This window comes from Anarhichas minor, unplaced genomic scaffold (genome assembly GCF_050575085.1).
Source record: "Anarhichas minor isolate MPS153535 unplaced genomic scaffold, ASM5057508v1 ptg000058l, whole genome shotgun sequence".
Taxonomy (NCBI): Eukaryota; Metazoa; Chordata; class Actinopteri; order Perciformes; family Anarhichadidae; genus Anarhichas; species Anarhichas minor.
Genome location: NW_027466504.1, coordinates 13,625,562 through 13,646,841, shown reverse-complemented (window position 1 = coordinate 13,646,841; position 21,280 = coordinate 13,625,562). Strand labels below are relative to the sequence as shown.

At 43.6% G+C, this 21,280-nt stretch overlaps 1 protein-coding gene across 1 annotated transcript; it reads right to left on the bottom strand.

The window, feature by feature from the left end:
• Positions 1-267: 267 nt before the first annotated feature.
• On the bottom strand, positions 268-19,059 carry stox1 (storkhead box 1). Its single transcript, XM_076077424.1, has 4 exons — positions 18,714-19,059; positions 4,475-4,627; positions 1,528-4,216; positions 268-851 (listed from the first exon to the last, which is right to left on the bottom strand). The coding sequence occupies exons 1-4, from the start codon at positions 19,042-19,044 to the stop codon at positions 698-700; spliced, it is 3,327 nt and encodes a 1,108-aa protein (XP_075933539.1). The 5' UTR covers positions 19,045-19,059; the 3' UTR covers positions 268-697.
• Between the last annotated feature and the right edge of the window lie 2,221 nt (positions 19,060-21,280).

The following is a 21,280-nucleotide window of genomic DNA, read 5'->3' as shown; positions in this document are numbered from 1 at the left end:
AATGCTAAATGCTGCGCATGTGTTGTCAAATAGGTGAAGATGTCTTCATTTGTTTGAGCTGAGTCTATTTGCACCGGCTTTCTTAATTCGCGATGTGTCTTAACTCTCATGGCCAACGTATAATCTTCAATTTTCTTTGCTTAAATCATTGCAGGTACTCCTCTTCTGTTGATATTAAATGTTTTATAGGGAGCAATAACATGACACAAGAGAAAACCTTAGTTGACATATACAATTTTATTTGTGATAATTGCTATATGACAAGAGAAAAAAAGGGAAACTAGGAGATGCTATTGCTGCTTTGAACATTTTAACTAATGAGGCATGTAGAGAAGGAAAACTGTACATATGCAAAAAAATATAACAAAATACACAATGCTGTCAATACACCATGCATTTAACGGCACATACATAAAGGAAGTCCATGAATGGATAGATCATAGTGTATTACCTTTTGTATTATTTACAAAAAGACATATATATATATGTATACTGTACATCTGTACACAGACCCCTGTTTTAATAGGTATCCATATGTGGAGGTAGGCAACAAAGTGCGAACCCTCCTTATTGGATATGTTTCTGACCTTGCAGTTGCATAGAACTGGAGAGTCCAGTTCCAGTCCAGGTTTTGGCCTTTTCACGCTGAGCTACGTGAAGAGATCTGTCAGCTGCCACACAAAGCTTCGGCAGCCCGCTATACGTTCATGACAGGAGTTAGCTGTAGCAGGGAGCTCTGCGGCCGAATGACGCTGCTCTTTGAATGCAGTTTCTCCAAGTTTTGTAAAAAGCCTCTCCTCTTGAGACCCTCCAGAATGACAGTGTTAGTGGAGGCCAGGCTGACGCGGGTCCTGCAGGGGGAGAAAGGGGGCATGAGGTTGATATCTTCTATAAATATGCTATTTGAATTAGGTGACGTGTTCACGCACCACATCTGTCCACACACATATCAGGGGGCACAGCGAGTTCAGTGAAAGAAAAGAAGTCTTTTCTTCCTCTTTGATTATAACGTGATCATTTAAGTGCTGCACAGCAATTACACATAATTATCTAAATGACTCCCTCCTGTCCAAATACTGCATGCTATGATTGGTCACAAGGTGTTTGTTCAGCTTACTTTAAAAGGAAAAAACACAAATTGGGAATAAGGCCAATCACAGACATGTAACCCAGAGGTTAACTAACCTCAGTACAGTGTTTATTTTGGAGTTAGCTCGAAAGCTCCTCCAGAATCTTATGGGATTGAGTCCGGTATGGGCTCACAGTCGGAGAGATAAGACCAGAGCTTAAGGTGTGAAAACTGATAAAAACTGGCCTGAAGAGAATGTGGATCTGGATTCGGACCTTTTTTTCTCTTCATAAAACCTTTTCATCAGTCTCCGTCTGTGTTAGCTGTCTAACTTTCAGTAAGTTCAATGGCTTTGAAAAGATTACCCTGGTCTCAAAGTAAGCTATAATGAAACGGAAACACAATATCACAGTATCTTATTGCAGCTAAAGTGAACAACTTTAAAAAGAGGCACTCACCGAGGAGAATCTATACCACTGTCCCCTGTGATGCTCTGGTTCTCTCCTATTTCCACCGCTTCCCCAATCTCTGCCCCTCTGGCTCCACTGGGCATGCTCAGAACGCCCCTCTGGGTCTGAGGAACACCCGTCTCATCAAGCTCATCCGCCTGCACCACCTCCACCTCAGCGGCCCAGTGAGCAGATTCACCGTCGCCCTCATCAGCCGATTTACGGACAGTCTCTGTGTCTGAATCTATCTCACTGGTCTGGCAGTAGTCAAAGATGCTACCGTCTGCAACTTCAGATCGCTCGGGACAATCCACATGGCGTCTCTCCACCTGGATCAATGTGCCTCGTCGAGGGCTGGATTCACTTTGGGCCCCTGGCGATCTGGTTCTCTGACAGCGATGATGGAGTCTCCAGCCAGTCTCTCCAGGTCTGGTGGGGCTGAGGGAAGCTTCCCTCTGGGTTGGTGGGGGCATGAGATCTGTGAAAGTGCTGTCCCTTGAATCTTGTGTCGAAGCGACTTGTGTTTGGTGAAAGTTGGAATTATAATAGTGCCGGCGGGGCCCCTGATATTGCAAATCAGATTCATGGTCATGGTAAACCAACTGGTGGCCATGGTAGTCCACTACGCCTGTACGGTACGCATTTGCAGCATCGATGATCTCCTCCTCATTCAGACACAAGGAGCTGCAGGCATCCTCATCCTCCTGCTCTCCCGCTCTCTGATAGAGCCGATAGTCGTCTTCTGTAAAGCCGTCAGTGTCTGTTATTGAGGGAGGGCTGTCAGCTATCAGTTCTGGCCTTTCTCCCTGGCTCATGGTCCTTGGCTCTCCTTTACTAATAGTGACGGGTCTTATCTCCCGTTGTTCCTGGGTAGCTGCTGTAGTTTCACAGGCCTGCTGGTGTGAAGAGAACTCTGGCCTCTGAGTATCATCCCTTTGTGGGTTGGAGAGTCTGAGGGAGTGTTTCCGCTGTAAAGAGGGCTTGAGCCAGGGCGGAGTCGGCTCATAAGAGTGGTTTATGACACGCTCATAGGAATGGGTAGGGAGAATGGCGTTAGTATTAGAGTATTGTTGGATATTAGAGAGGCTGTCATCTATAGCTTGGCTGTGGTCCGGTACACCGTTGTATTGGGCCTCCTGAAAATGCCCATTTTCGCCTTCTCTCTCCCAGCTCTCCTTGCCGTTTACCTCCCTCTGATGTCGGATCTTGTCGTCTATCCGAAGCGTACTGCTCTGTGGGTAGGCTGAGCTGTAGTCCAGGGGCAGCTCACTGTTGATCTTGATGTCTGCTTGGATTAAATGGTCAGCAGTAAGGTCCCTCTCATGGACACAGCTGTACCTGTCCTCAGATGTAGGGGATTTCCCTGCATGCTCTCCATCTGCTGTGATCACTTTGGCCCGATGGGGGTCCCAGGATTTGGAGCGGTGAGACGTTCGATCCTTCCTCCCTGGCCCTGGAACCTTGCCCTCTTTCACCTCTCGCCTTCTATGCTCTTTGTTGCTGGTGGCAGGAATAATGGGCTCAGCTTCTTTGACTGGATGAGTCTGGAAAGGGTTTTCAATGCGTTTCTTATAAAGAGATTTCCCCTCAACAGCTCCACCTTCTTCCACTTGATCTTGTTCATCAACAGGGATTTCCACTCTGAGCCGAGAAGGGATCAAATCCTCCCCCTCTGGATAATTATCCGCACATATGGGAGCCTTACTCTTTACCCTCTCCTTCTCCTTTTCCTTCTGCTTCTCTCTGGAGGAATGGGCCCTCCTTTTGCTGCGAGAGGTCTTCTGAGCAGATCTTTTTCCTGCCTTAGAGGAGTGATGATGCCTGGGTTTTGCTAGGATCTCAGTAGACATTCCCTTGTCTACTCCCTTATCGTCTTTATCCAGACCCCTGTCCAACACTCTGTCTGCCCCTCTTTCCCTTCTCTCCTCCATCTTCTTCATTAAGACCGTGTGGCGTGTCAAGTTGTCCACAGTCAGTTCAGGGTTGATGCGTTTGATGATGGCATGCTCCAGGTCACGGGGCAAGTTGTTCAGGTCCTCCTCGTCTCTTACTGGCCACTCCTCTGGAGGGAACTGGGCTGAAAATGATGTGTACTCCTTCTTCGGTTTCTCCTTCTTACCTCCATTCCTTCGGAACAAATTGAGACCAAACTTCCTCCCCGGTTTGCTGTCTTTTTCTTTGCGGCCAGTGGCGTTAGTAGTGGCTGTAGTTTTGCTGATCTCACTTGCGTGACAATCTGCAGCTGTGGAGGTGGACTGATGCTGCACGGTGGGTTTGTGATCTAACGTTCGGGGCCACTTTAAGCTCTTGCCTGTACATTCACTGACGGAGAAAGAGACAGAATGCTGGTCTGGGACAGTGGAGGGAGGGACGGTGGCTGTTACAGCAGTGGAGGCGATATTGGTGGATGTTTGCGGAGGGCTGAAGCAGCTGCAAGACTTGCAGTGCGCCGCTGGCTGCGTTTGAGTGCTGTCAACACAAGCATCGTTGCTCAATAGGTAAGTAATGGGAGGAGGTGAGGGAGGGTCGTCTGCTGAACCAGAAGTCCACCAGCTCTTCTCTCGGACCATGTTGTTGGTGATGAAATAGGTCTGAGGCGTGACGATGAAGTAGCCCTCGCCTGTATGGTAAATTTTGCGATCCTTGATCAGATTGCCTAGAGCATTGTAGAGGATGTCCTGAGTCGGGATGGTTATCCCTGAGACACATAAAGAGAAAAGAGCGTTATGGACAAAAGACAAGCAAAGGGACACATTGTGTGTAACTTGAACGATATGTTATCATGACGATATTTTATCTCTCCTTGCCTGTCTCCAGTCCTTTTACTAATCTAAGCAAACCAGCTGATGGCGATAGCTAACGAACAGATATAGGAGCGAATACCCTAACAGCGCATTTACAAAAATGTCTAAACATCCCTTTAACAAGCAAAACGAGGTGATATTTTATGGATTACCTGGGTGGGCTTTGCTCATGTAATTGATAAGTGCTTCCTGGTTGACGGTGATTTGAGAGGAGTTCATATCTGAGATGACTGAGCACAACACCTCAGCCAAGGGAATGAACTGGGACTGGGGGACAGGGGACATCTGCACCGGAGACAGGTCACCTGAAAAACACACACACACACACACACACCAGCAGATTATTGAGTGAAACAGGTGGGCCTGCTGCAGTAAACATACACAAACACACCTGGGTTTGAGAGGACTCCCTCTCTGACTTGTGCAGCCAGTGAAAACAACTCAAAGCACTGAAGTTGCGTTCCTCTCCTAACCACCTTCTAAATCATGACCGATGTGGTCTATTTATGCGAGTTATATGAACCATGCCTGACTGCTTTTGAAATTCCATCAGGACTGGGAAAGACCACGGAATTCCATTACTCCCACAGAAATGACCACAGGTCTGACTGCCGGGCTGATCCGATATCATACGGCCCTACACGTCTAGAGGGTGCCCTGAGACAAACATGTTACTGAAAGTGAGAGAGACTCGGAAGAATGACACGGACAGCCTTGGAAACATTTGTCTTATGGCTATAAAAATATTATGAATCATTCTGTATATGTGTGTACTCCACATCCAAATCCCACCAATCTGCACAACGCTGCAGACTGACAGTGTTCCTCTGACACGCAAACTGTGGGGGTCCATTAAAGCCACAAGGCTTTCAAATCATAAAACTAAGCTGCTTTTAAAGACAACCAGACATTTTAGAAACATTTCATTTCAGTATCAAAAACAATCAGCAGTTTCACACATGGAGAAACGTAATTGAAACAACATACAGTGGTTAAGTTTCTTCGAGGAAATGTTTTTGTGTGTGTGTGTGTGTGTGTGTGTGTGTGTGTGTAAAGCCTATAGTGTAGAGAGCAGGAGGGTTAAGATAGTAGTGCCATAAAGACTCTTCTACAACCCGTTAACAGGATAGGACTTTAAAACTGAACGTGGACTTTAAAACAGTTGTATCCAAACAATTGGTTACCTTGAAAGTCTCTACTCATCAGTTATAGTAGTCATTTCGTTCAGAGAAAAGAGGAACTAATAGCACAAGTATAGGAAAATGTATCTTTTCTTTATTAAACAGAGTTCCTTCTTCTACAAGTGACAACTGACTTCTTCCGTTCAACCTGCATCACTGAAAGGAAAGAAGAAACATTTCCGACAAACGGCGCAGTTACTGGCCTGCGTAACTTTAGAAATGTTTATTGTCAGATATAAGCCTTTAGGTGGTTAGTTATAGTCCAAATGTTTGTGTTTAGGTTAAGATTAGATATGGTTGATGTTATGGTTATAGGATAAGAATGTGAATGGGGGTTTCGTTTGCTGAGCATCAACAGTGGGATCCCCAGGAACGCATTACGAACCCCTGAGCGACAATGTAAAAGAGAAAATGAGAACATTTTACCTTTAAGAAACAGTTATTTCTTCTACAAAGCTTATTATGATTTGAAATACTGACACAGATGTCTGCCTTTTTGACTAATTCTCTACAAAAACACACTACATACAGAACACAAAGAGTGATGTTTACTAATGAGAAGTGAGCTCAATGAAAGCACCAAAGCAAAGCAGTTCCCCCTGCTGATGAATGATTAGCATCTGGGTTGGGTTAACACAAACTCCCTTCATATGACGAGCAGACACAAGGGGCATGGACATGACCTTACCCACGGGACTGGAAAATTGGTTTTGGTTAATCAGCTACACCTAAAGGAGCATAATGGGCGAAAGAAGGGAGATGACACAAACAGTCCTCGTCTGCTGTATTTTATTGACCATCAAGAGGATCTAATTCAACTTTAGTGCAAGCACAAGGCAAAAAATGCCACACACGTAACTTGAACTCCACTATATAGCCAGTTGGGACTCTAACTTGTTTTTGTTTTGCCCATGCGATTTCAGGCTTCCAGTTGTGCTGACAACAACACTTTGTGTATACATGTGTGAATTAGGCTTAAACATGAGGAGCGTGTGACTGCGAGCAATTCTCCCATCAACCATTCAACATTCAACGAAAACACTGCCCAGCTCACACTTTACTTGACGTAAACTAAACATTTACAACCCTCACACTTGAACCACTTATGTCCAAGGCAAGGGAAACAAACAACTGATCAAATATCTGCCACGGTAAAGAATGACAGAACACATACTTACCAAACACATACAGCACCGCTTCGGTGCGGCACACACAGTGTTTCCAGATTTGACTCACAAAAAGTAAGTTGTAATAAACTAACTGTATATTTGATTTCAACGGTCATAAGTTATCAGTTATTGCCTGTCCAGCTGAGCCTTTGACATGAAACAGACAATCACAATAAAACTAATTAGGGGAGAGAGAGAGGCAAATATACTGGACTTTTACCCGCACAATTAAACTAAAAGTCCCAATAGAGCGGTGCAGGAATGAGTCAATGGAGTTTTTTAAGATACCTGAAATAAGGTCTGTGGTTAAACAAGTTTATGAGATTTTAATGTTTTGTTCTAAGATATAAAATAAGTCAGTAAATTCTTAAAATATACGGTTGCTAACAGGTGGCTAAATGAGACTCCTACGTCATCACACCGACTCGTCCGCCTTCGCAGCCTCGTTGTACTCGCGATCATGTAACCCAGCTGTAGTTTGTTTATAACGTTAGCTTTTTACTTCTGCCGATTGCATTTACACTCAACAATCATTAAATCGGTGAAAGTTATCTTTCTGAAGAAAACGTATAAGTGTCATAAACCTTTGTTTGCCACAGAGTTTATCCCATTGGCTTTTTGTTGAGGGAACCTGTGCGATGCACAGGAAATATTCTGATCAAGCTGCTACTCAATAAGTGTTTTACTTAAATTGAAAAGGTTTTATCGTCAGTGAGGACTATGTCAAGCAAAGTCAGTAAAAAAACAATTATCGGCACAGTGAGCTCACTTAAGGCTCATAAGTCTCACAGACGGGGGTCTTTCTTTGTAAAACTGATCCTATTGCACACGGTGGGACTGTAAAAAAACAAGCCATCTGGTATCCCCCGGCTCCGACAGAAGACGATAATCTGACTAAACCTCAGAGCGGATATCTCAATAGCAGTCTCCCTGGGCAGTGAATTAGTGCTGCAGACTTAGCTACTCATTGTTGTTAACTTCCTATAGGAATGTCTGGCAGGCTGTCCACATAGCAACCGCTTATAACCACTGTCAACAGTCGAAAGGACATGATAGGGTCAGAAGAGGGGGCGTAGGTTATTAATCCCAGGGAATCAATTAAGTAATCACTACCTCTTTAAAGTGACTTCCTAGATATCTTTGCCCAGATGCAGTTTGGGTAAACAGAGTGTTGTCCTCTCGGACTACGTCCTGGTTCAGAGAAGGATATCCTGTCGGACACCTGCTAACGTGACATATACTCTAAATGGAGTTAATGGAGCAACAGCATGTTCCTCACATGCCCTTCAATGTATTATGGTCTGATAGCAGCACTGAGAACAGAAAAGTGAGACTGACAATGTAGGTGTGAGACAGAAGGGAAAAAATACACCTACAGCAGTTTCTTTGTGTAGGATGGGCCCGGCAGAGAACTAGTGTTTATTGAGTCTAACATTAGCAGGCGTGACCGCTCACCGTTGTAACTATCTTCTCTCCGCGGGGAACAGACCTCTGTTTTCCTGTAATCTAAGACCGGGCCACCGACATCGCACTCATTGTCATACACAGCATGAATACCCTGCCGGTGGCCATGGCAACAAAACCCCGCTCGGCAGTCAAACAGCAGACGAGACTAAACCAACATAAAATGGGCAGCAGTTCAATGAAACCACTTAAAGGGGCATTCCACCAATTTTACACGTCACAGTCTGTTCCCTCATAATGGTTCGTCCTACTCAGCCTGTGAAAACAGTTGTGTAAGGAGACCAGGAGAATATGCACCTTTATATACAAACAATATTGCGTCTCCCCCTCTTTACAAACTAACGTCCCTCCCCTTACGGTGGACCACCATGGGACAGTAGTCAACGATGACAAATCGTTTTTTTGATCCTGTTTGAATAATGCCATGAATTTCACATGAGCTGTTTGTGATGTAAAAATGTATTCAGCACATTAAGAAAGTCACAGTCTGTCATAAAGTATAAGACTACACACCCTAAAAGTTGTGTAAGTGAAGTCTCTCTCTGAAGCTCAGTGTTTCGTACCTGGACGTACTCATTGGATCAATGGGTCTTAAGTGCTCTTTTGCTTCCCGGCAGACAAAGATACCAGAAGGCGCTGGATAAAGTTAATATTTGGGTGTGTAACATAGTTACGTTTCCTAGCTAGCTAGTGTTGGTGACGCATATTGTGACTCTAAATAGATGTAGTTCACTCAGCAGCAGCACACAAAACTAAATGATGCAAAATTATCTTTGAATTGTGCCAGGAATTACACATGAGATGTCAATTTCAAACGGGCTCAAAAAATGATTTGTCTCTCGACATTGACTACGGCTATATTACTTGCAAAATAAGGTCCAATAGGGAACACCGGTAGAGGAGGTACTTCACCTCTCTATGATCAGCTTTTCACTCTGCCTTTGGGTTCCGACGTGGTCGACAACGCGTCAAACGAACTAGTTTTTTTCCGAGCATAACCTAACTGCAATGAAAGAGGCCACTGCCTTGCATTATAGGATCTGACGTTTATGGAGCTTAACCCACATTTGGGACTAAAAGTCAGGATTTCTGTTCAGCCTCTGCTGAACAGATTGTTTCTTGCATGTCCCCAAATGTTATGAAAGCACGATACTAAGTTTAGTATCGTGCTTTTCATCGTGCTGGAGTAAAGAAATTCCTTGTGACCCACCATCACAAGCATTAAAACTCAGAGAGGAAATATGTTTTTTTCCATTCAGGGTTGTTTAATTTTAATCATCACGAGTACAGATATTATTCTTTATATTATTTTTTTATCCCATATGTCATCCCATGACCTCCAAAATGGAATCCAAAGTATCTCAGCGAGAACCAATGGCCTCATGCGTACTTCACATGCCAATTTAGATTAAAAGAGAGCATTGCAACTCTATATAACAAGTCTGATTTTCTACTTTAATGGCATTCGCCATAACAAAGCGACAAAGCCCACACTACGCTTTCTGCTCCACGTAGAGTGAACAACTTGCATTTTCTTTCAATGACGTACACTCGTGAGAATAACTTGCTGCCTGGGGGATGAAAATGAAAAACGCCTGAAGTTGACTGCTCAGATTGTGGAGATGAATGACAGAGACCTTCTCTCTTCGATCCCCGCTGAGATCCCTTTGGCTGCTGACACTGATCAATGCCACATGTGTTCACATGGCTCCGTTGTTAGCCGGCCACATGAGTCCCATTTCAGACGTGATTGCATTACCTCCAGTCTCTTGGAAGAAAATACTAGCACACCACACCATACAGAACCCACTGTAGACCTTCCATTAGCTGCACCCTGCTGCTCTGAGCGGGAAGATCATTCCATGCATCTACATATTGTGACAGACATGATTTAAACTCATGCCTTGATGGGAGACCAGACGCAAAAGCAAGACAGAAGGTTGCACAACTTGTGACTGAATCTCATCCTTGACCTTTCACCTTCCTGCTATCACAGGTCAAATCTAACTGAAACATCAGGCTCGTTGCCACAACCCCCCACTCCATGGCCTTTCCTGAAACACACACTCACAGACACACACCATCTTATCTCATCCTGGTATCGTCTAATCTTAGAGCCCCAGTTAGCAAACAGGCTAATCTTCTCTCTCCCTCATTAAGGACACACTGCACGGCATTCAACATGAACTTGAGGCCTGCCCAAACTGCAAAATCCCCCCCCCGTCTCCCATCGACTGAGACCTTGTGAGGAACACGCTTCAGTGAATTTACAGTTAAGTCTCTGGTGAGACAATGTCAAACATTCATACAGTCAGATTTAGAGTAACGGGAAGAGATGCCAACTGTAATTTATGTCGTGACTGCCTCCCAGTCCCACGACCACTTTGCTTTGTTTCGGGTTTCTTGGTCTAACAGGCCTCCACATCCCCGCCCTCCCCTTCTCGAGTGTGTGTGTGTGTGTGCGCATCACACTTTTTAAAAGTGCTTTACGAGTTTGTGTCTCTCACTCCCATAGAAGACACAGAAGTGGGCGTTGCTGTTAAATGGCCCAATAAACTGAGTGAAAAGATCCCTTCAGAGTGCAATCACAGCCCGAACGTCCCAACAACCAAACCTCGCCCAGTCTAACAACACTGCTCTTTCCTGTCCTTCCTCTCTGAACACACTTGCAGGCATTCGGTAAATGTTCAATCTGACCCACTGACAGTTCAGTATCTCATAGCACTTGTTCTTGAATATTAAGTGAAGCATTGAAGTAGGAGGAGGATAAGAGTACATTTGGACTGTGCCCTCTTTGCAATCAGTGTTTGAGAAAATGTCTTTAACTACAACCTAGAGAAGCTTCGGCATTATTTAAGCTAATTTAAACCTAGTTGTCGGGATGTTAACGCTAACTTTTAAAAGCTGCACCTAAAGTGAACCGTGGTCATTATTCTGCAGAGAAACACACAGGACGAAAAGTCAAAACACCACGACTAAAGAGGATTCATGAGCTAAAACTTTGAGCGACGAGGAGAAACACAGTCAGGCTTTGTGTTGACTCACATCCCCATAGAAACCTTTAGTCTGGCAGCGACCTGCCACATGCAATACAAAGAAAAAGAAAAGGAAGAACCAGCAGCAGGAGTGTAATATGGGTTTCTATTATCCAGCTATAGAGCCCTGGGACTCGCTTTGCCAAACCAACCCTTTGACATTTAACATATGTTGGCAAGACAGCATAAACAGGGTGTGACTAAGCTTCTCAACCCGGCATTCACAGAGCTTTACTACGCTCACATAGTTGGTCACCACACATCTTGGATGAAAATCCCTGCAGCTGTAACGACATTAAATAATGTTCTTACCATCTGATTCCCGGTGAGACCGATTTGACTAGCAGCTCATGCCGAAAAAAATGAAATGAGCTGGTACTGAACTAGTGTGCAAAAACCCTGTTATCATGTTCTTGTGAAAAAGGAAATACACCTGAGCAGGTGTTCAACAGAAGGCCTGTATTTTATAGCACAGCCCAAAGTGCTCTGTGTAACATGTCCAACACATGGTAGTACCAGCAGACGGGATTTAAAGCACAACGCTTTCTTTTTCGATCTTTTTACGTCATACCTCTTCAGACTTGATGGGTCACACCCCGACATATCTGGCTATCGTCTGCTCGTGAACATGGACATCATCCCACAGTCTGCCAGTGTCGTTTCTGCCAGAAGGCTGGAGAGTCCAAGGCCTTCAAAAGTGCACCACATCACCTTTTCTTTGTTCTTTAACGTCCATGTTTTTCACATTTCTGTATAGAAACTATATCCACGTCCTCTGCCTCCCCTCGTGCCAGATTTGTCCTGATCTCCTGAGTAACTACTTCATCTCAGCTTGATTCTAGAAATAATGGATTTGAGGCTGAGCCTAACACTTCATCTTAATAGCAGACGCTCAGTTTTAGGGATACTCCAGAGATTAGTGCTATGGGACTTGCAGAAAGATTAAAGACAAATGGTCAAAATGATTTCCACAGAGGTTGTGATATCCTGACTTTTAGTGCCTTGTATAAAACAATACCCTGCATGACATCACAAGGGTTACTTTTTCAGACTCTGAAGAGTTCGTTCAGAGCAATAGAAATAGTAAACTGACATTAAATCACTTTGTAATTTATTCTATAAACAAGACAAGAGAAAAGTCTGTGATTTGTCCAGATGTTATGCTGACCACTCTGACTGGCTTGCATTCAAAGTAAATACATTTCCTCAATGAGGAATTCAAAATCATAAGTGTAATTTATTACTCCTGCACAAACTGAATAAATTGTGTCAGGCCATAAATTCTACCAGGAAGCAAAGTGGCATTTTAATACCTAATTTAAATAGACAGATCAGTACATTGTTAAAATAATATTTTTTCCATTGAGGGGCATAGATGACCGCTCATGTTCTCCAACTGCCCAAAGTAAATTAGTAAATTATAAACTAAATTATGCTTGAACACTTGATTCTACACTAAACACATTAATAGGGAGGCGCCTCTAGTTTCCCCAGTTTTGTCTCAAAGATCCAGGTATTTTAACCCCACTCTACCCATGTGGCTTTTCCCCACTGACACCCTGCCACAAAAACATACACACACACAATCTAAGAGGGTTTCCAGCAGTTCGACACCCGTTAAAATCAAGAGGGAAGGCAGTCCTTGGTTGCAGATGAAACCTATTTCCTCTTATTTAACCGAGCTCGAGGTGCAGCAGATTCCTGTGTTTGTTATCCCAGCATTTAGAGCAGAGCTCCCGTCCAGTGTCTGCCATATGATCAATCGCTTTTTAATGCCCTGCAACTGGTCAGCACACAGCTCACTAATCTTTCACTCCTGAAATACAAAAACACAGCACTTTGCTATCACAGACCCTATGTTAGCATACCATTGCATTTATCAATGCTAAATGAAGCAAAGAAAACATCCTGTCAGGAAACTGAAGAGTAATAGTAATACCAAATGTAGTGCAATATGGCCTTACTTCTGTGTCGACTCATTTGTCTGACCAGAGAGTGAATGATGAGAAAATCCCACAAGGGAAACTCAAGCGGCCGCTGACAGGGTGTGTAAGCCGAGGGATACAGAGGAACTCCTCCACTGTTGTTGTTGGCTTCGCTCCACACCGCCGCTACGGGTGAGCCCACAATCGGGGTCGATAAAGAGGCCGATATGCCTGATTCGCACCAGGGGTGAGCTTCCTGCTCGATGGGAGAGGATGTAGCTGACAAATGATGTGCTGAGAGGCATGCTCGCACACGTTTCGTCTCACGCATGTGTGGGCACTGAGGATGCCTGAGAATAGAGGTCAAAGTATCCTCATATAGGATCTCATATCTTTACTAAACCATCTTTTACAAGTGCAGAAAATAGAAAGACTTCTGAGATGAATGCAGGGACATACTCTTAGCACTGGCACAGTGAAAGATAATACAAGTGATTCTTGTTTTATAACAATGCAGCCTAATTAACTTATACCAACAATGCAATTTGAAAAGCAATTTAAAACTTCAAACAAAGTTGCACAAGTCACAGAGGCTGCTTTTCTTTAAATGACATGAAGTCAAAACCTTTCATGTTATGGTTTAATTAATCCCCAGTCAACTGTTTATTTAGTATAAATTAGATGTTCTTTGATCGACCATTCAACAACAAGACAAGTAGTAGATTGGGTTTATGGTTTCCAGGAACATTTCACCTCTTCTTGCGGGAAAAAGATTGAACCAACCGCAGTCATAATACAGACTCTTCATCATTTTCAGCCTGAAAAACAGCAGCATATATTTTGTGTAACAGCTTAATGTCATACTATTAGTGTCGAGGGAGCCGGAGAGTGATTATCTTTCACCGTTATTATTATTACTGAGAGCAGCTCAGACGGTAATGTACCCCAGAGGGCACTCATACAGTTGCCACGGGGTACAAGGAAAGTTCAACTATCTCAACTAAAATACAGAAATTGCGACTTAATTAAAATATATCCCCATTTGAAAGGATAGGAAAATAAACAGCCGAATGGTATTACAAACTGGTATGCCATTATTCTAAGAAAAGTGTATGAAAACAGTTGGCAAGTGAGCAGAGAAGTTCAAAGAAGTTACATTAGCTAAAAGTAATGGATACATGACTGACAATGTTAAAAGTGAATAATGACAATAATAATTTAATGCTTAAAGTCATTAATAAACAATTAAATAGTTAAAAATATTGAAAAAATACCCGCTTTTGTTGCTCTGGTATTGGACCTCAACATTGATGATTCCATAGTGTGAACAAAAGTACTGCAACAACATACGCTAATATATAATCAACAGTGTTAAACAACATCCAGTTTATTGAAAAATGACAAGTCAGACAAAGAAAGTTTGGAACCACTGAAACCACTAACAGAAGCTGAACGGACCAGCGAGTGAAGAACACCTGGATGCTGTATTGATGTTTGTTTGCCTTCTAACAAACCCTCTGAAGCCGGCTGCCCTCAAGGTGGCTTGTTAGCAAGGAGGTTGTAACCTTTGACCTGTGCTGCTTAGTTAGGACAGGGTGGGCCATTTAAAGCTGGTAAGGGGGTGTCATGGTTAATAAGGTAACATCTGGAAGAGTTATGACCATTAGTGAAGCGCTCTGAGACTTTGACAAAATACCCTCATGAAAGAAGACACCCCCCCCCCCCCCTGCATGAAAATAAAAACACTTTCAAGTGAGAAGTAAAGAGCAGAAATGAGGCTCTCGAGCCGACGAACTCAGGAAATGATCTCAAGAGCAAATGAAGCATTTCAGGAATGCTGCACCACCTCATAGTATGGTGGGTTAGGGTTAACATACCATTGGTAAACGTACCATTTCAAATGAAAGCTTTGCTTAAATGTGCAGCATAGTCGTGCTTTAGTTCTGCTAAAATACACAGAGGAAGACCTCCAGTATGTTCTGCAAAGTGAAGAAAGTGAGAGGCGTGTCCTGAGGACTCATTCAAGTCCATGTTCCAAGAGGACGGGGACAATTTACGGAGCTTTATGTAGTGAGGGATACAGGAGACCTCATTACACCACTGGCTGACTCTGTATAAATGTTTCAGCTCATCCTGCTGCGGCGACAATAGCAGGACTAAATAATGCAGAACCGGCTAACGGTCGTTATGAAGCCTCTGGTTTCAACGGGAGAGTCTGGATCGTTTTTTACGAACAAATTTAGTCGTTTAGGGAATTATGAGGTTTTTTTTCAAGACTGTTGATTTGTGCATTTTTATACACAATAAGACTTCAGTTAAATATGAATAAAGGAATAGTTTTAAGATAGATAAGAAGATCAACAGCGCTCTCATGCGTCTGTTAACTATGGAGTTAGAGCCAACAGGCGATTAATCCAGCTTAACATAAAGACTGGACAGCTAGCCTTCCTGGCTCTTGCCAAAGCTAAAAAACCAGCACCGCTAAATTTAAGGAATCAACATGTTTCATCTTGTTTGTTTCCTGCCTCCAGTCTCTATGCTAAACTATCTTATCATAGCTGACGCTTAGACATGAGACTGGTACAAATCTTTTAACGCTCGACGAGATAGTGAACAAGCACAATATAAGCCCAAAACATAGAACAATTCCTTTAAGGCAATATGCTGATTATTGCAACACGAAAACCATCTTAACTGGATAAGTTTATTTAAACAAAGCCGTAGTAAATTTGACCCATTTGACAGAACTGGATTACTCGTCAATCATTTTGATCAATGTGGCATCTCATTTGTAGATTGATTTCTATTGGTGTTTCTATTCTGTACATGCAGTAAAAAAGCAGCGAGCTGGATGAAATGTATTGCGTCTGTGAGCAAACAGCAGCACCACGAACTGTGGTGAAACGTTTAATTTAGTTACATTTATTAAGGCACAACACCAACATACTATTTTCTCCCATTTTCCTTGTCATGTTGTGTGTTACCTGCAGGATATAACATCCTGATAATGAAAGAATGATCACGTAAGCTCAAACAGGTTTACTGTGTCAACCGTATCTAAATCTGATTGTTAAGAGCATCCAGTGTAAATGTAAACATATAGAATATCAATATACTCTTAGCAAGAAAAAGGAAAACTACTCATCAATGATGAAATGACTTTGTGGTGGAACGGCGGTATTATTCTGTAAACAGCTGTTCAAAGGAAGAAAATGGATGAAGAGATAATTTAAAGTAAAGAATGAGAAACACGTTGATGAGTTGAAAGCGGAGAGGTCAACACCAGTACCAGTGGGGCCCATTCCCACAAGGATAACAACGGAGCCTGTTCATACTAACTCCTCACCCTGTCTGTTTACCTCAGCCTAACCTCACCACCATCCCCTCCCTCCATCAACCCTCCCCACCTCCTCCCGCACAACACCTTTTCTGCATATTCTCCCCTCAGCAGAGGCCCGGAGGGACAATCTGTCTTCACTCAAGCCATTATTAGCACTGATAACCAGAGAGGACCAATGAGGAAGTAGCTCAAATTAATCAAAGTGTATTGTGTCTGTTTGCCTGGAAGCTTTGTGCCACTTCAATGTCTCTCTATTTAAAAGCAACTCAAGACATCTGGTTCATTTTAGCTGAACATCTTCTAAACTAGCTCCTTGACTTCCCTTTAAAAAAAACCTGCTCATGTCAGTAAAGTCACGTCTCAACCTGGCTCTGACCTGGGAAAGGAACCTAGGGCTGTTAGAAATTCAATGCAGCCTATAACTCATAACACTTCTGTTTTCTTCCTGACATATTTATATCAGGACAATGTCATGGCCTCAAGTCCATGCCTGATATCAATCTAGGAGTCTGACTTCCACAGTCTCTCACTGACCATGAAACGAAGGGACATTAATCCTGAGTAACAGAGAAGCAGCGGTGGTCGGCAGCGGGTCGCACAGTGATTCACTGCTGACCAATTCTCAGGGAGGAGGCAGTAAAGCAGACTCTTGACAGCCAGCCAGCGCTAATTTCCATACAAATTGCTGCAGTGTGAGGCGAAGGATTTGTTAAGGAGGAGTAGGAGGTAACATGTCCACACACAGACGTGTTTGCTTACAAGTTTCTGGTGTGAAGCTCAAACAAGAGGAGTCTTTTGAGGTATCAACGCCTGCCTTTGCATCCGACTGTGAGCTCATGCATGTCTGTGTGCAGCTTTGTGCTGACACTGTGCATAGCAATAAGCTCAGCATCACCTTTGGCTCATATGGTGTTTGTTTGTGAAAGTGTCTCACAGCAGGATGGCACGTCGGCCTTCACCTCCCCCTCCTCTGCCGCTTCACGCCCTCCCGGGTCTCCCCCTTGTGTGGTCTCTTCCTCCCCTTCACATCACATTCCTCCCTCTACTTGTCCGTGCACTGCTCAACCTGGCAGAGCTGACGTATTGACACAAAGTCAGCAGGTAGACAGCGGCATCCAGACAAAGTAACACCCAAACACAGACGCACATTATTGGGAAGACAGACCCTGAAACAGAGGCAAAGACAGCTGGAACAAATGGGGAGCCAATGGGTGTGTTGCTGCGACCATGTTTCAAAAACCAAAAGGAACCTGCTGCAGCTCAACTATCCTCCCAACATTTGGAAAACCTCCCTCTAACACTATTTTTGGAGTGGTAAAAGGTTTCCATTCACTGTTTTTGTGCAGCTATATGCTGCTTTAAAATACATCAGAGGACAGGAGCCCAAAGAAGGGGGGCAATTAGAAGTAATTATATGGTATACAGAGCTTCGTTAACAAGCGTTGGTAAATATATCACTGTGTCGACAACAATGGGAGGCTGATTAGTAGCGCAATCCTCTCAAACCCACCAGACTATTGAGAGAGAGAGATAAGAGATGTAAGGAGTAGCATCTCTCAGGTAATAAACACCTGTGGTGTTGAAAATGATTTGCACTGCTCATCGCAGCAAAATGCAGTCTTTTCAAATTATGCCCACAAGGAGTTTTGCATGAGAAGAATGGAGAGAAACCAGGTAGGCTGTGCCAGCGATGTAAATATGAGGGGAAAAAATATATAATTCTTTGTTTTGAGAGGGAGTTTGATGCCTCTGCACATTAAAACATCCAAGAAACAAGTGACAAAATGAGGGTCATAATTGTCCAAACCTTCAGTTAGAGACCATGACACACTAAAATGTAACTACTGTTGACACCATGAACAGAACAACTTTTGGGTTAATACTTTTGACATCAGACTGGAAGGAGTTTAGAGGCGAGTCTTGAAATCTCTGAAAATCCAGAGGAGGAGGAAAGGTGTTAAACCCTGCCAGCTCCATGTTGTTCAGAGTTTATGGCTTTCACACATTTCCCTCTCTGTGGTAAACAACTGTTGCTGGTTGTGTGACTCTACAGTGTCCCCTAACAGAAAAAACACATTATGCTCGTGCATGACTGAGGTAGCTGTTCACCTTGGTGTTTTTATTTCCACCTGTAATACTTTGCTTATATTTGCATTGCGGCCTGCTTCATAACTTTCTGGACTTCAGATGCATATGGACAGTTATGTTACGATCAGTGTTTGTTTCATATTATATTATCTTTGGTGAGAGTTCATTGACAGGATCGATGTTACATACCGACAGCTTTAATGATAAATCCCTTCGGTGACCTCAGAGCTCTGCGCATCCACGCTTCTCTCAGCACCTCCAAGTTGTTTGCGTTCCCTTGAACGAAAAGCACTAAGTTCTCCATCCATCCCTGAAAGTACACTTCAGCTATGGCCTTAACGAGTCTCTTATTCCAGGAACTGCGCAAATTTTGCGCTTTAAAGTCCGCAAAAACCTCCTGTCCACTCGTAATATTGGCATTGAGTTTCCCTCCGCCGGCGCGTAAACTCTCCTCGTCCGGACCGAAGACTACGGCGAGCGAAGCGGCGGAGAGCTGGACAAGCCGCTGCTGGTGAGACATTTCGAACGCCTTTTATCGGCTCCAGAGGGAAGCTATCACGCTAGAAATGACGACGCGCTTGTTGAAAGAGAGCTCTCCGCTTTCAAAATCCAAATAAACGCCGTGTTTTGCCACGCATTCCACCCGCGAGCGTCTGGATCCTGCAGCGAGTGAACGGGACACGCAGTGGACGTCCGACTGGTTTCTCTCGGCTTCCAGGGAAGCCAGTGACGGCGGCAGAGAGGAGGAGCGCATATCAGCCCGCTGTTGGGTCACACAGGTAGACCAGACCTCCCACTGACTGCTCACCGGTGTGTGTGTGTGTGTGTGTGTGTGTGTGTGTGTGTGTGTGTGTGTGTGTGTGTGTTGCTTCTGTTATTCTGGAACCTGCCGGACAGGTGCTGTTTCGATAATGGCATGTTTTGATTTTGAATGTCCTTATTTTGTGTTTTTTTTGCTTATTGCTTTGATCCGATCTCTTAGCTATCGTCATTTGCCATAAAGATCTCACTAAACTAAAAGTGATGCTTCTAATAACGGGACATAATGATACAAGTATAAAGGAAAGTCGCCTGCAAGTTACAAAGTTGCAACACAGCAACAAATCTTGTCCATAAAAAGAGGAAAGGTCTAAATTAGGACCAGGAACATGGGGGGCTTGTAAGATACTTACTGCACAGAAGATGTTATATGAATCACCATCAAAGGAGACCCTTTGACCGAGATGCCAGCAGAGCTTGAACGTATCTTTTGGTGGGTGATTTTGAATTAGTTCATCTGATATGTTTATTTCCTTCTCTCGTCTCCTCGTGGTGAGTTGCTGCCACACATCAATCATCCAACATAGACGCCAGAGCCGATTGTTTTGCGTTGTAAAAAGGGATCTCATGAGAAATGTGAAACTTGAAATATTGCATTTCACAACAATGACTTAAAAGAAAATGGTGTTCAATAAAAGTTCTTGATCCTCTGGAACATATTTACCACTTAAATGAGAACCAGTCCCCCCCCGTGCTCTCAAAAGAGGGACCTCATTAGTCCCCGCTTTTACTGACACTGTACCAGGCAGAGTCTGAAGCACAGACAGACACCTCATATGTCACAGTCTCAGAGAGCCTGTGGCTTTAGTTTCGGGAGCACTCAGGCCCCTGAGAGGCCGGGGGCCAGTCTGCCTCAGTGTGGTATTAGAGCCCGTGCAGCAACAGGATATTGAGCTTCCTCTGTACGTGAAAAGAATACATCACCTCAGCCTACACAGGATGAATTATGTGCAGTCCGTCCCGGGGGGGAGTCGAGTGAAGTTAGAGGGCAAAAGAGAAAAGATTCTGTGTGGGATAAAAAGATTTAAGTCTTTTGAGTTGAAGAAATTCTTTGTGGCTTGTGATATTTAAAGCTTTTGATAATAATTTGAAACATTGTCAGTTTCACAATCCTTACAGACGCATGCTGCGCAGCCAAACTTTCTTAAAACCCGCAGGACTTTATTTCTATTCTCGGGGAGATCCCAAAGTTTCCAAACATACTAAATCTGTCAGGCTCAATTTGGGTAATGTGTGTAAATCGATATTTCCATTTAATGGAACAGTGCAACCATAAAAGTCTTTGGTTTAAATAGTTCCCTTGTTGTAAACATCAGATTTAAGATACATAATATATATGATACTGTCAGACAGTGTGAAATAAGAGGATTTCTTTCCAGCCCTCAAGGTAGCCTGTGGAGTTTTTTTAGCTCTGGCAACACCGTGGAGCTGTTTTTTATTTTTAATAAGTGGGTCTCCGCTTTATTTGTGTCGTGCACACACGAGGACGCAGATTCGTTATTTATCAGTTTTGAGGTGATTTTGTACTCTCACCTTTATTCATCCCGGTTCACTGGCCTCCACACAGATGCTCGCGGTGCTTCGGGCATGAACGAGAGATGGCTCTGTTTTGGAGCATTTTATTTTATTGGTGAGTGGACAGTATAGAGCGCTGACAGGAAATGAGTGGAGAGAGATGGAGGATGCAAGAAAAGTCCCCAGCCGGACTCAAACAGTGGACATTGTGATTACATAATCTGCACCTTAAACCCATCGCACACAAGAACTAAAGAAATAGAAAGAGGAAATAAAATGGGAAACTGTTGTTTGAGTTACATGGAAGTTTGCAGAAATGCTCCAATTGTTTGATACCGTTTACTTCCTCCAGATAGAAATATTGGCACACACGTTGTTTAGTGTGAGCATGGACAATGGGACTTGACCCACCGGCCCGTCTG

Coding starts and splice junctions, on each gene's coding strand:
- stox1 (XM_076077424.1), bottom strand. CDS start 19,044: ATGTCTCACCAGCAGCGGCTTGTCCAGCTCTCCGCCGCTTCGCTCGCC. Junction 4,217..4,474: donor CATGAGCAAAGCCCACCCAG/GTAATCCATAAA, acceptor TATGTGTCTCAG/GGATAACCATCCCGACTCAG. Junction 852..1,527: donor AGTGGTATAGATTCTCCTCG/GTGAGTGCCTCT, acceptor CTCCCCCTGCAG/GACCCGCGTCAGCCTGGCCT.